At 41.1% G+C, this 14,870-nt stretch overlaps 1 protein-coding gene across 2 annotated transcripts in view; it reads right to left on the bottom strand.

The window, feature by feature from the left end:
• Positions 1-3,825: 3,825 nt before the first annotated feature.
• The window catches only part of CUNH2orf76 (chromosome unknown C2orf76 homolog), a 51,854-nt gene continuing 40,809 nt past the window's right edge, over positions 3,826-14,870 (bottom strand). For both annotated transcript variants that reach the window (XM_042685250.1, XM_042685251.1), the window contains 2 exons: positions 14,015-14,096; positions 3,826-3,983 (listed from right to left, as the gene is read on the bottom strand). In XM_042685250.1, the coding sequence (XP_042541184.1) occupies positions 3,907-3,983; positions 14,015-14,096 (159 nt within the window). In that variant the 3' untranslated portion in view covers positions 3,826-3,906. The remainder of the gene's footprint in view (positions 3,984-14,014; positions 14,097-14,870) is intronic.

The raw sequence follows: 14,870 nt of genomic DNA, 5'->3' as shown, positions 1-14,870 counted from the left end.
TCAGTGCAGGCTCATTATCTAACACTCTTTGTCATAGTTCTAATAACTTACCACTTGATTCCCTTAGCAATTATATAGTCTGCAGGTGAGTGTTTTGTCTCTTCTTTTTCACTATCTGTGGCTCTTTCAACTTTTCTTCCTGGGTTAGCTACAGTGAGGCAGAAGAACACTGAACAGAACCGGGTCACCCTTGTCCTGGTCATACCTAACAGATTTGTGGAAACATCCAGTAGTTTTCTCTGATTAGCCTTCATTAGTTTAAAGGCATTCCTACTCACTACTAATTTTTATTCATGCACAGGGACAATGTCATTAAAAGCTTTTTTGACATCTACCGAGACCATTTTTCCTCTTTAATCTATAACTTACATAAATTACATAGATAGGTTTCCTCATTTTAAACCAATCTCCCATTCTGGGCAAAAGTCCTTTTTTAGTCATATGCATTTTAATTTTTTATTATCTTTAAGTAGTTGTACCAAGGGAGTTACCATTCAACAAATCAGTTTGTAAGTACAATGCATGTTGGCTGGTATCACTCCTTTCATCTTTCTCCCCATCCCTCCCAACCGACTCCTCCCTTCATACTATATGCACTGAATATGCGCTGTCTGGATTCTCCCTTCCTTCCTTTTCTTCCTTCCTTCCATCCTTCCTCCCATCCTTCCTTCCTTCCTTCCTAATTTTTTTCTTTTAAATCTGAATTTATAAGTGAAATTATGTATTTTTTTGTGATAAGGAAAATGCACACAAAATGAATATATACATAATATATAACTAATGCTATATATGTGTATGTGTAAATGGCAGTGTTTATATAAGAAAATATACAGGTACGTCTTAGCATCACCGGTTACCGAGTGCGTGGAGCTTGCAATAAACGACTCTTTGCTGTTTGCATTGATTAAAAAAAAAAAGAAAATATACAGGTAAATACAGGCTAACTTCACATTTCAAAAGACAAGCCTGTATATAAATTGAAGGAGCAATCAACAAATGAATACATGAGAAGCTGCTCTGTCTTTGGGGCTCCCCACTGGGCTATGGCTGGTGTCACCTCCCCCACTCCTCCTTACACAGCCCACACCCAGGCACTCTTCAGGTCCCAAGCATTCTGTCTTCCCTGGAAGACCACTGGGTAGAATGGCAGATGCCAGAGGATTTTAAGGAAAGCTTGGCTCCAGGGACCTCCCCTGCCCCACTCCACTCCCAATCTCCTATCCAACACTCAAGGCGGATGAGATAACCTAGGCAGAGTACTTGCTGCCTTGGCTTGGGTTTCATGGAGGTCACAGGTGAGCCTCAAGGTCTCCTTTCTCCTCATCCTCCCTCTGTGCCTGCCCCAGGCCAGATCTCCAGTCAACCTTCATCTTCTCTGTGGCAATTGTCCTGCAGTCTTTTCTGCCATCAGGATGGTTACTTGGGCTCATTTTATAACACAAATCAAATCATGGAATTCATGTGTTTAAATCTTACCACTGCCTCCCAACTATACACCATATAAAGTTCCAAGTCCTTGATGTGACTTACAAGGCCTGGCTTGCCCACCCTTCGGTCCTTACTCCTTCTAGTCCCTGTACTTTATACTCTGTGAAATCCCAAGTTTGCTCAGCCCTTTGCTTCTGCATGCATTACATTCCCTTTTCCAGGAAGCCTTTCCTTTCTTTCCTTCTAAGAAAAACTGTGAAGACAGAGCTCAAACAGTATTGGGGATTGAACTTCTGCCTCAAAGTTGATAGACCAGGGCTTAACCACTTAATCTACACCCCTAATTCTCAACCAGCACTTTAAAAATAATCTAAAATGAAAATAATCCCGTAAGGTATATTAAATGGGTAGGTTTCATTAGGTAGCCAATGAAGAGAACACCACCCTCTATTCAGGCAGGAAAAGAAGTTTATTTACTGAACTGCTGCCCCACCATGCATACTGGAGAGGCATGGCTGAAAAAGGAAGGGGCAAATCACCCCTGGGCCAGGACTTATCTAGGCCAGGGACAGGAAGAGGTGTGGCCAAGTGGGGGAAAGGTGTGGCCACACAGGACTCTGGATGTGACCTCGGGGTCTGGGACCCTCCTAAGGTCAGATGGGAGGCATGTGACCAGAGGTGGCCCAGGATGTGACCTAGCAGAAGGGGAAGGTGACTACTTCCAGGTCTGCCAGTTACCTAGGTAACAGATACTGGGTGGAAACTTAGCCAAGGGTAGGGAGGTGTCCCTGTGCGGACCTTACAAATCCCACACAGAATTAATTATGCTGCTGTTGATGCTCCCGTAGTGGTTTTTCTTTCAGTTCTACTAGCATCACTTGCATGCATATCTTTCCCTTCTCACTGGGGCAAAAATTCTGTCCTAGGTCATCTGTATATTCAGCATTTTGTATAATAAGTGAAGAAAATAAATAGAATTTATTTTATAGAAACTCTACTACATTTTTCCACAAAGCAAAGCTGTTTCCAACCAAGTTGAGCAGATTTTCAATACTGATTTTAAAAATAAAGTTTTTTTCATAAATTACCATCACTATGAAACCAATTGATCTGAGTAGCAAGGTAAAGGGTAAATTAGGCCTAATTGTAGAGCCACCCAATTTCTCCAGGCATTGTGATTGGACACATGTTGGCTGAAAGGTCAGCTACTCTCAGAAAGCCCAAGTATTCTATTATTTGGAAAGAATATATTTTCCAGGATGTAGAATTGTTCTTCAAGAATAATTTTCTTGCCGGGCGCTGGTGGCTCACGCCTGTAATCCTAGCTACTCAGGAGGCTGAGATCTGAGGATCGCGGTTCAAAGCCAGCCCGGGCAGGAGAGACCGTGAGACTCCTATCTCCAATAAACCACCAGAAAACCAGAAGTGGCGCTGTAGCTCAAGTGGTAGAGCGCTCGCCTTGAGCTGAAGAGCTGAGGGACAGCGCCCAGGCCCAGAGTTCAAGCTCCACGACTGACAAAAAAAAAAAAAAAAGAATAATTTTCTTCCAGAAGTATAAAGATTTGCCTACCGCTTTTCTCCACATAAAATAGTTTACTATAGTAAAAGTCAGTAAATACAGCTCAGATCAGAAAAAAAAAATGTTAGCAATGATATTGTATACAAACAGAGATTCTAAAGAGAAAAGTGACTCATTGAGCCCCCTTTAAAATACATACTATCCAATGTCACCCCCTGAGCTGATCAGCTTTGACTGTTACAATCTGGTCCAATAACAGTAGCAGGTGCTCTACTATAAAACCAGGGAAGAAATACAAAATAAATAGTACACTGGAAGCAGAGGTATGGTTCAAGTGGCAGAACACTCTCCTTAAGTGAAAAAGCCAAGAGAGGAGAGAATGAGGCTCTAAGTTCAAGCCCCAGTACCAATGTGCGCACACACACACACACACACACACACACACACACACACACACACACACACACACACACACACACACACACACACACACACACACACACACACACACACACACACACACACACACACACACACACACACACACCCCAGTACAACCTTGGTCTTACCTTTGTAAAGAATCCAGCCTGGTGACACTGTTCAAAAAGAAATGTACTCTTTACCTGACTTATGTAACTATAACCCCTCTTCACATCACCTTTTATAATAACAATTTAAAAATTTTTTTACAAGAACCCAACATGGAAATTACCAACATAATCCTCAATTTGACACAACACATTATGATTTTTGAATACAAATCTTTTGTTTACAAAAATCAATGTTTTTCTCATATTAGTTCTCAACAAGGAAGGCAGAAAGGAAGAGAAGGATAGAGGGATAAAGGGACCTTTAAAGAAAGAAACATAAGGCAAGGATTAATGTGTTCAGATTTATTTGTCAATTCAGGTATAAAGAGCTTAGCATAGGTATGCAAAAGGAAGCCCCAGAGACACCTTTCACCAGGATAAGATGGGATTAACTTTGTACTTCCTATAATCTTCTTCACAGAAGAATGCAATTTCAGTTTCATTGGCTGAAAAAGAAGAAAAACAGAATGGAAAACAGGTTTTAATGTAAAACTAAATTTTAAACAAGTATTGAGATCTGCGTTTGATTTTTAGACTAACTAAATTGTAAGGTCTACTCCTGGATGGTGAGCAGACCCCAACCAGTACCTGTGTTACCTAGGCAACTGGGACACCTGGAAGAGGTCACATCCGATCCACTGAGGTCACATCTGGATCTGATGTGGCCACACCTTTCTCCCACCTAGTCCCACCTCTTCTTACCTGGTCCCACCTCTCTTTACCTGGCCCTACCCTAGATAAGGCCTAGCCCAGGGCCAGACGCCCTCTTTGCCAGCCGCATGGAGTGCCAACCTGGCCTGGTCCCAGCAGGTCTACTGAATAAACCTACCCCTTACCTAAATACCACGTGCATGGTGTGGTTCTTACTCAGCTACCTCTCTTTAAAAACCTAACATAAATGTTTAGATGCCAAAAATGAAAAAGATGAGTCAGTCTTTGGTTTGCACAATACCTTTAATCACATCAACCAGAAACTTCAGGTATGGTTAGAGGAGTATAAAATCCAAATAACTTAAAAGGAAAACCAATACTTTCACCTCCCACCCCTGTACAAGAATGGTCAAGATTTTCAGGAAATCCCAACCTTGCTCATTTAGCATCCTCTGCACAGTTCTAGAAAATAAAAAACCTTCATCTTTTCAAATATGCTACTCAGTTCCTGAAAGGGGGGGGGGGGGCACACTTCCCCCCACCCTGAAAATGAGCCTGTAGGTATAATAATTTAATACTTAAAGGATCAGTAGAATATTTTACAGATCACTTTACATTCTCCCTCATGACCCATCAAAATATGTGTCTGAAGAAGTTAATTTTTTGCCCTGCTTATGATTAATTCATGAGGCTTCAACAATATGCAAAGTGAAAGACACAAATTGGCTTCTACTGCAATACCTTCAAATGCCTCTAATTATTCACAGGGGAAATGGCTCAGCTAAAGGACCCACAAAGGTTCAGAGCAGTCACAGTTCTTTCAACCTAGCAGGTCAAGGACTCCGTATTCTAAAGCAGTAAGTCAGCAACATTATTAATTCAGACTGGAGACAAGCCCTGATGGAAAGCCTTCCAATTATTAAACATGCGATTCTTTAAGGTGGCGGGCCAACAAGTTCCACACTGGTTTTTTAAATTAAACCAGAAGTTAATACAGTCTGCTTGGCTTTCACAGAAAGAGCAAAAGGGCCTTCAGAAATCTTGAGGAGAAAACAGACAAGATTATTTGTAATGAATACTGAGTACTCAATTAACATAGACTCTAAAAACAGCAAAACTCTTCAAGTCAGATAAACAGGATAATAAGAGTGCCACGGATTACAGCTGGTCTGTAATTTCTAGCCTTAATCTCATCATTAGAATTTATCACAAAAGGATGAAAGAGATTAGCATGACATTTCATTAAAATGGTTTTGCTGTTTGCAAAAATATCAAGTAGAATATCTCTGCCATATGCTATTGTGCTTACTACAGAAAACAAACAAGTGTTGAGAGAAGGAAATAAATCACTCAGCCTCGCAGATGCTCCCTGAAGTCCTACTATGTCCTCTAGATGAAATTTAATCTAAGCACATGAAAATCAGACCACATGCTCTCCAGAGACATAGCAGCAAGGAACTGGAAATCTAGGAGGGGCTGGGGCAGAGGCAGAAGCAAACTGGGCAAATAGGGGCTAGTTAGTTAAGAAATCAAATTTCAAAGAATCACTAAGAGGCACCATCTTTGGATTAGTAACATGTTAAAAGGAACTTCAGAAAACAGGTTATTCAAAGGTAAGATATATTTGGAGATCTATGCTTTTAACAACAACAAAAAAAGCTCCTGGGGTTTTCTTTTTGAAGAGAAGTGTGTTCAGAGGCAGACCTACATCATTGCAAGTGACTGTAGCCATCTTACAATAGAGAAGGAGCCAAAGGCCCCTGCTAATAATCACAGAACAATGCTTCACCTCTGATGTGCTATTTACCTATGGAACATTCCCAAGTCTTTCCACCCTGAACTGTACTCAAGGCAGGCTATGCGTAATTACCACGTCCATTTACTGCAGTTGACATTTCTCTGTACCTCCTTTAAGAAGTATTAGCTTCTTGCATGCAGCTCAGACAGGACACAGGGAGCTTTCTCTACAGAAATGGAAGGCAAGCACTAACGAAGCCGTTTGTTTTTCATGAGTCCAAGTCTAATTAACTTAGAGAGAAACTCATTATTTATAAAGTACAGATGCCATCTCCCAGAGGCTCAAAATAACATCATCTAGGTTAAAGATTTTATTTTCAGATTATTGAATTTTTAAAAGGAAAACTAGATTGACACATGAGTTAAAGCCTAAAATACTTCTAAATCAAACAAAAAACACCTTACTCTTAACAAAAAAAAGCACAAAAATTATGTTACTCTGAACATTCAAAAGTAATACAACGAATGGATTTTAAACTGTAGTAATCATCTTCAAATGGTAGTTTTCTTTAAAAAAAAAACTATAAAACTGAAAATGTTTTAGAAAATAATGTCATAGACATATATTAAAAATTGACTTACCAATTTATTTTTATTTAATTATATGCTTGTTTTTAATTAACTTTTCTTTTTGTTGGTACTAGGGATAGACCACAGAGCCTCCCACTTCCTAGACAGGCACTCTACCACTTGAGTCAGGTTGCCAGTCCTTTTGCTTTTCATTTATTTTTTACATATGGTGTTGCACTAACCTTTCTTTTTTTTTTTTTTTTTTTTGGTCGGTCATGGGGCCTCAACTCTGGGCCTGGGCGCTCTCCCTCAGCTCTTCAGCTCAAGGCTACCACTCTACCACTTGAGCCACAGCGCCACTTCCGGCTTTTTCTGCTTATGTGGTGCTAAGGAATTGAACCCAGGGCCTCATGCATGCCAGGCCAAGCACTCTACCACTGAGCCACCTTCCCAGCCCCTGCACTAACTTTTCCTTGGACCACGATTCTTCTTCCAAATAGCTGGGACCACAGGCATGCAACATCACGCTTGGCCTGACTTGCAAACTTAAGGGGAGACAAATTACAAATGATTTTTCAGACCTGTGTATAATCACTCTTTTCATCATTATCCCCTAAACTCCCGCTGCCTAGATTCTATTTAAATGGCTCCTTTAATGGAAGCTGGGAAAGAGCCCCCAGGAAGTCTGCTTCATGCATGCTGTCCCCAGGGCACCTGGCTTTAAATTAAATGTGCTGCAGGCGGGAGTGTAGCCAGGTGCAGAGCAGAGAGCCTTGCCCTGGAAATCGGAAGTGAATGTGCAATCTAAAATCCAATAACACACCACCACCTCATCCTTTCATCTTACTATCAAATGAAATCAAGTAGGAGCTCTCCAAACACATTTGTGAATCATTTTCATAGTGACATTCCTGTTTAAGGAACACAGACAGGGTTTTTAAACTTAAGAATTGTATAACACTTCCAGACAGGTAAGATTCCTGGGCACACCTTTAACAGGAAAATACTAACGATGGTTTGAAATAAAATTTTAAAACTTTAAATCTAATTTTCACTGTGGAATTCCAAGAAAAATTAAATGCAATGGACTTAAACTCCCTCCCTAACATCTCAACAAATGTATCATCTGTCCATGGGGCCTCACTGTGCGCTGCCCATGTCCCCTACCTCATGCTTGGTGGCACCAACCCTGTGGTTTGGTGAAAGGAGACTGAGACATGTTATGTGCATTGGCTTTGTGGGTCAACCAGCAAAGGCTGTCAAGTGGCAATAACTGGATTTGCTTTTTAATGCATGAAGGGCGTGGTGTGGTTTATGAGCAATATGAAATCAAAGCACGGTTTTACCCTCTCTCCTGCTTTGGGAAAACATCCTATCTCAAATTTCACAGCCATTTAGAGCCTAGCTCTCAGATGAGTTCTCCTCAGTTTTCACCAACGGAGGCTAAAAGACAAAGAAGCCTCAAATGCTGTGGGTTTGCCTTTGTTTGGATTCCTTTTTTTTTTTTTAAATCAGCGTCTCACTATGTGGCTCCCTTTAGCCTGAAATTTACAATCCCTGTTCTCCAGCCTCTTGCGTGCTGGAATTATGAGCATGCTCATAATGCCCAATACTCAAGTACTGTGCTTTTCACATCAGACTTCCAATGTCTTCTTTGGATTAGCTGTTTAGGGGAGCTGGAAGAGAAGATTATAAACCACAAATATTTATTTTAAAAACCTGACCTTTTCTAGACTAAGTACATACCTGTAATTTCTAGGTGAGGGAAGGAAAAAAAGGATGAAAAAGGGGAGAATGGAAGGTGTAACTGATAGGAATCTGCTTTGCTGTCATAACTCAATGTTGCTCCCATGGCTAGGCCCACATATTATCCCCTCCCTACCGCCAGAGGAGGGGGACCTTCCCAGTCCAGTCTCCAGCTCAGAAATCTTAATCAAAATGTGAAAGCCCACTCCCCATCCTCGCAGACAGGCACCAGAATACCTCAAAGCACACTACTCCTGGCAAAGCAAGGGACTTGCTCAAACAATAGGTTCCCAGAGCCAGGCCTGCACCATAAATTCATGAAACTCTTTGAACCCTCCAGCTACCTGTGACCCTACCCCAACCCAAGACCCTACTTAAAGTCCCTCCACCCCTCCCCTCATTACACCTCCTGTCTTTCCTCACTCTCCTCTGGTCATGTCTCTCTTCAACTTTGATCTGGTTGGCTGAGGTTGATGTCTTTGTCTACCTTGATTCTTCTTGCCTCTTGAATCCGTCCTTTTCCCTAACAGTGACAATGATGAAGATGCATTGCACTCATAAACTGATTTGTGTAACAGTGACCCCTTAGTATGGCTACTTAAAGAAAATTAAAATGTAATTAAAAATAAGGAAGAAAAATAATATACATTGGAATATTACTCAGCCACAAAAATGGATGAAATACTGTCATTTGTGGCAACATGGATGGAATGGGAGGATGCAGAAGGAAATAAGCCGAACAGAAAGATAACTACTGCATGTTTTCAATCATATATGGAAGCTAAAATGTTGTTTCCATACAAGTAGAGAATAAAATAGGGTTATCAGAAGGGATGGAGGGGTATAAGAAAGGTAGATACTGGTCAGTGGTTAAAGATTACATTTAGGTAATAAGTTCTGGAGTTTTATAGAAAAGTAGCATGACTACAGTTACAATAATTTATTGTATGTATCAAAATGGCTAGAAGAAAGGGATTTCAAGCCGGGCGCTGGTGGCTCATGCCTGTAATCCTAGCTACTCAGGAGGCTGAGATCTGAGGATCACGGTTCAAAGCCAGCCCGGGCAGGAAAAGTCCATGAAACTCTTATCTCCAATAAACCACTAGAAAGCCCTTTGTGGCACTGTGGCTCAAGTGGTAGATTACACGCTCACCTTGAGCTGAAGAGCAGGGACAGAGTCCAAGCCCAGAGTTCAAGCCCCACGACCAAAAAAAAAAAAAAAAAAGAAAAGAGAAGGATTTCAGTGCTCCCAACACAAAGTAACAAATGCTTAAAGCGATTAAGACACATTAAATACCCCCACTTTGATCATTATACATGATATGTGTATGTACGTGTGTGTGTGTATGTGTGTGTGTGTGTGTGTGTGTGTGTGTGTGTATCTGTGCAGCTCAGTGTAGATTGCTTCCCTAATGTATCTAAGGCCCTGGGTTCAATCCCCAGCACTACAATAATAGTAATAACAACAACAATCTCTGAGGGTTCATTCTAACTCCTATTTTGGAAGCCCTCAATTCCCTGGACTGCCACCCGTCACCAGCACCCAGATTGTCCCTATGTTAAGGTGAAGAGAGTGTCACTACCATGACACTCTGTCAGAGGGAAACATGCCTGCTAGACATTTCTACCCCCAAAAGAGATCGAAGAAAACCTAAACCTTAAAGAAACATAAACACAAAAGCATCTTAATAAGAGGTGCTAGAGAATTCTACAGTGTTAGCCTCAGTGGGGGAGAGAACGCCAGAGAGGTCCACAGCACTGATATTGGGTTCTGGTGGAGGCAGATGGCAGAAGCGACAGAAGAAAATAAACCACAAGGAAGTTTTGGAATTATTACAAGATCTCGCTTGACAAGAACTCTTCTCTCAGATAAACACTTCTAGTGTAGTCTACTGTAACTTAAACTATTTCCAATAAAACAACTAGTGTTGGAGAGTCAACAAGCCACAATTCTTTCTTAAATCAGAGCAATTCAAAAGATAACGGTAGCAAGGGAAATGGCAAAATAAAAGACATAAAATACCACTGAAAACAACACTTACATGCAAATTTATTACTTAGGAGACCAAGCCTATAAGCCATAATCATTAAGAGTAATGGGGGATAAAAAGCCTTTAAATTGTAAATAATATCTCCTGGCAAAATCTTCCTTTTACTTTCAGAAAGCAAATCTATTTTGCTTCTATTTATTTAGCACTGAGTCCACAGTAAAAGCTTGGGCTGACACCAGGAGTGTGGGTAAAAGGCCAGAGCATGAACTAACTGGTGGTTGCTCTGTGGGCAGAGGGTCTCCAGAAAGCTTCCATGTTTTCCCTCCAATCTTCCCTTTCCTTCCACCACTCCTGCAGAAATATCACAATAATAAATCTCTTACACTGGCATTATTCCCATGGCAACAGACGGAGAAAGCGGAGGGCCAGCTCTGCAGCAAGATCAAATGGTGAGAGAGAACTTGAGGGTTTTCTGTGGAGCCTCTTGCAACCTCACTATATGCAGTGTGGAAGGAAGGGAAAGTTCCCCAGAAAAATCATACACTTCAAGCATGGTTTTGACAACTTGACTCCTCCCAGATACAACCTCAGCTTCCTCCCCAAAGCACAGCAACACCCTGATCACAGCAACACCCCGACCAACCTGGGACCAGTGGAGAACCCACGAAAATAATCAGACTCTGATCACAGTTCTATGGGTGTAAAACAAGCATGACAGAGAGGGATTTGGTTCTCACCTTTACACAGGTTGTTACAAAAGTCAGTCTGAAATTGATGCACAGGGAAACCCAGTTTGTGTCATACTCAATTTAGAATACACAGAAACTGCCTCATTCAGACAGGTGTTCAAATAAAACATGTGTTGTTCTCTGTGTGCGTTCTACAACCTCTGCTCTTCTACTCAACCCTTTCTCAACTTCACCCACAGCATGACAGCAACTTTCTCAAACAGGTTTCATTGCTCCCATTCTGATAATGATGATGATAATAACAATAATAATAATTAACAATAATAAACAGGTGGCTCATGGAAGATCACAAAGCAAGCAAAATGTACAGACCTCAAACCAATTTTCTCTATAGTGATTTATTTAAAAAAAAGATCCTTAATTACAAAGAATGAATGTAAACTAGAAAAATCTTAATCACACAAGAATAATTAGATAATACAGGGGGGAAAGGGAAAAACTCAATTACTAACTATACCAATACCCAGAGAAAGCATTTCTAGAACATTAGTACATGATCTCTTTTCCATATACACCTACAAATAGGTAAACCTGTACACTTTTAAATGATAATGGTATCACTCCAGATGTATTGCTACTCAGTAAATAGCCATGTTAGTGATTCATGAACAGGGAAGGAAAGAAAGAAAGAACCATCTGGCTGAGAAGGTAGCGCAGTGGTAGAGCGCTTGCCTTGCATGCATGAGGCCCTGGGTTCGATTCCTCAGCACCACATAAGCAAAAAGAAAAAAGCCAAAAGTGGCACTGTGGCTCAAGTGATAGAGCGCTAGCTTTGAGCTGAAGAGCTGAGGGACAGTGCCCAGGCCCAGAGTTCAGGTCCACGACTGGACCCCCCCCCCAAAAAAAAAAGAAAGAAAGAAAGAACCATCCCCTCACCACCACCACCACCTCTCCCCCCGGTCCCACACCCCAACTGCATACAGCAGCATGCTCCTGTTGGCTTAGGGGAAGACATGACAGAGTTAACTATAGATGGACAAAGGCAGTGTACACTTCAACTATGTCACAAGACAGCATCTGTTCCTAAGTACCACGAACACCTTTGGAGACAGACCTCTACTCATATTCATAAATTGCTAATCTTATAATTATTGCTGCTTCCCCAAGGTCGTCCAGAGGCCAAACTGGGTTGTGGAAATGCTCTTGCTGTCGGCTATAATTCTTAACCACCACACTGGGTTTCATAAAGTAGTTTCTACTTCTATGTGCATTTCTCCCGCTGTAAGTGGGGAGGAACTATTTTTTCATATATGTTAGCTATTCCTTCTAAGAGTAGAATTTCTCGGGGTTTTTTTCATGCTAGTTATAAGAATTGTTTATAAAGACAGGCTAGCAACATTTTATGTGTCATGTACACTGCACATATTTCTCCAGTTTTTTATTTCTCCTTAGCGCTGTCTATACTTTCTAGGACTCAATCTATCACTTTCCCCTTCCATGGCCTTGGCCTGCTTTTGAGATCATGCTTCATAAGCTTTCCCCCAGGATTATGAAGTTTTTGAGCTACAGTTGATATTTATTTATGTATTGATTGCATTACATGCATTTAATCCACATAGAATTCATTTTTGAATAAAGATAAAAACGTGAAATGTATTTCCCTGACTGCTTTGGCAATTGGGGCCTGATGTGATTTTTCTAATTCATTTGTTCTCCATCAATTAGAGATACCACTGCTATCACCTTATAAAATATTTCCTTTCAGTTTTGTTTGCTTTCTATTTTCTAGTCCCCTCATGAAGCTGTCAGTTTCCATATCAATAACAGTCTATTATATTCACTATACCTTATAGTGTGACAAAAATCCAGGCTACATGTATGCCACATGCTCAAAAAGACAGGTGCACCTGCCACAGTAATAGTACCCGAAGAAACAAATGCCCTGTTAAAGACTATTTTTCACATAACCATCAGCCTTATGTATTCAAAATAAGAAAAGATTCTAATCCTGGCCAAGAATGTTGACTTAACCCAGAAAACCACCTGTGATTTCAAAACTTGTTATTTTAAATTCTACCTAAATGGAAAGATCCCTGTCAGGAATTCATGCTAAGTCACATAAATCATTCAATGAATTCCTGACACATGTGATTACCCTAATTCAGAACATCCACCAAAAAAAAAAAAAGTATAGCTTCCCCAATGTGGGCCTCACATGGAGAATTCCTCATGCAGCATGCACAGAGGATTATGAAGTGTGACTGTGACACTCCATTGTAGCCACTGGCAACAGAGGTGTGACAGAGGTACAGTGAACTCCTGGTTAATCCTCGCTCTTCATTGCCTGGCCTGCTTTAGATACATGAAGAAGAAGAATAGTGACATCTAATGGCCACAAGACATGTCACTAACATTTCTGTTCTAGTTCTATATTCTATTCTATTTCTTTTCTCTGTTCTATTTCTATTTCAATAAAATAGAACAATATACACGTTCCAGGTTGAAAGACGAAGTCCGACAATTCTTCAGTTGTACACATTAGGTTCCTATTATAAATTCTATGCTTGGGTCAGCCATGAGTGACTCGGATGCCTATCAGAAACCTCGCAGCAGGGCTGGGAATGTGGCTTAGTGGTAGAGTGCTTGCCTAGCATGTGTGAAGCTCTGGGTTTGATTCCTCTGTGCCACATAAAAAGAAAAAGAAACCTCATAGCCTGTTGCAAGAACAATCTCTCATTTCATTATTCAACCTTAGTTCTACTACGTTCAAGACTGTGGGCTCTAGTGCCACCAATGACAGTAAGCAATCCTGGTACTAATGGCCTGTCAATCACCTTAAATGACCCTCAGCAAAATTCTGAGCAAACTTTCTGAAAAGAACTGTTTGTATTTGGAACACTTGGAAAGTAGATCTGGTATTCTGGGTCAAATGTGAGCAAGGACAGCATTTTGAATCCCAAGCAGGACTCATAAAGGCACACAGGGAATGTTTGTGTTGCAGGGAATCACTTGATACACCCAGCCAGGCAGGGCTACACAGGTCAGGACAGCAAGTGTCCCACAGCACACTGCTTTACCAAGCCCCCCACTCACCGATGCCTGCCTCTCTCAGAGTACTGCCTTCTCTGAGCAGAAGTTGGTCATCATCCTCCAAATTCAGCACCAGCTCATTTGTCTGAAAGGGAAGGAAAGCCATTAGTATTCCTGCACAGTGTATACCTGGGCATGCTGCACAGAAGCATAAGAATTGTTTCTTGGAGGTATTCAATAATCTAAGTCACATTCTACTCCCACTGTGGTAAGAAGAGGGGAAGGAAACAAATGCAGACCTACTAAGTGCATACACTGTACTGAAGAGACAATACTAACAGCATGGGCTTTGGAGAGAGACCTAGCTGAGTTCAACTCTCAAGAGCCCAGCTGTGGGCTCTCTGTAAACTGTGAAACACAGGATCCAGTTTCCTCCTCTTTAATAAAGGGGAAGAAAAGCATTTTCCTCATCACCTTGTCATGAGGACATGAGATGGAAGTGGATAAACCCTCACACACAGGAAGCACATGCCTTTCCTGACCAGTTTTCACTCTAACAAATGCTAAGGTACAGGTCCAGGGTATACTGCCAGTCAGTGGCGGAGCTTAAGTTAAATCTTTACCCATCTGACTTCTGAGAGAATCAACTTTATCTCACATAACCCAAAAGTCCACCTAGCTAAACATATTGTCCAAGCAAACAAGGATTCACCTGTGTCATTCAATTGTACTATTTATGTCATTAGGGTGGAAGTAGATGAGTTTGCTCTCCACTTACAGCTACAAATCCAATTAGGGATCATAGACATAGGAGTTTTAGGGTACCATTTGGCCATGAATAGCACATGCAAGTGACACTTAGTGGGGTACACAGAACTACTTTTCAACCAGATGTGGCTGTTCAGAGCATATGTCTTTT

Source organism: Dipodomys spectabilis, unplaced genomic scaffold (genome assembly GCF_019054845.1).
Source record: "Dipodomys spectabilis isolate Male_0828 unplaced genomic scaffold, ASM1905484v1 ptg000094l, whole genome shotgun sequence".
Taxonomy (NCBI): domain Eukaryota; kingdom Metazoa; phylum Chordata; class Mammalia; order Rodentia; family Heteromyidae; genus Dipodomys; species Dipodomys spectabilis.
The sequence above is the reverse complement of the archived record's forward strand: the minus strand, read 5'-3'. Positions and strand labels throughout refer to the sequence as shown.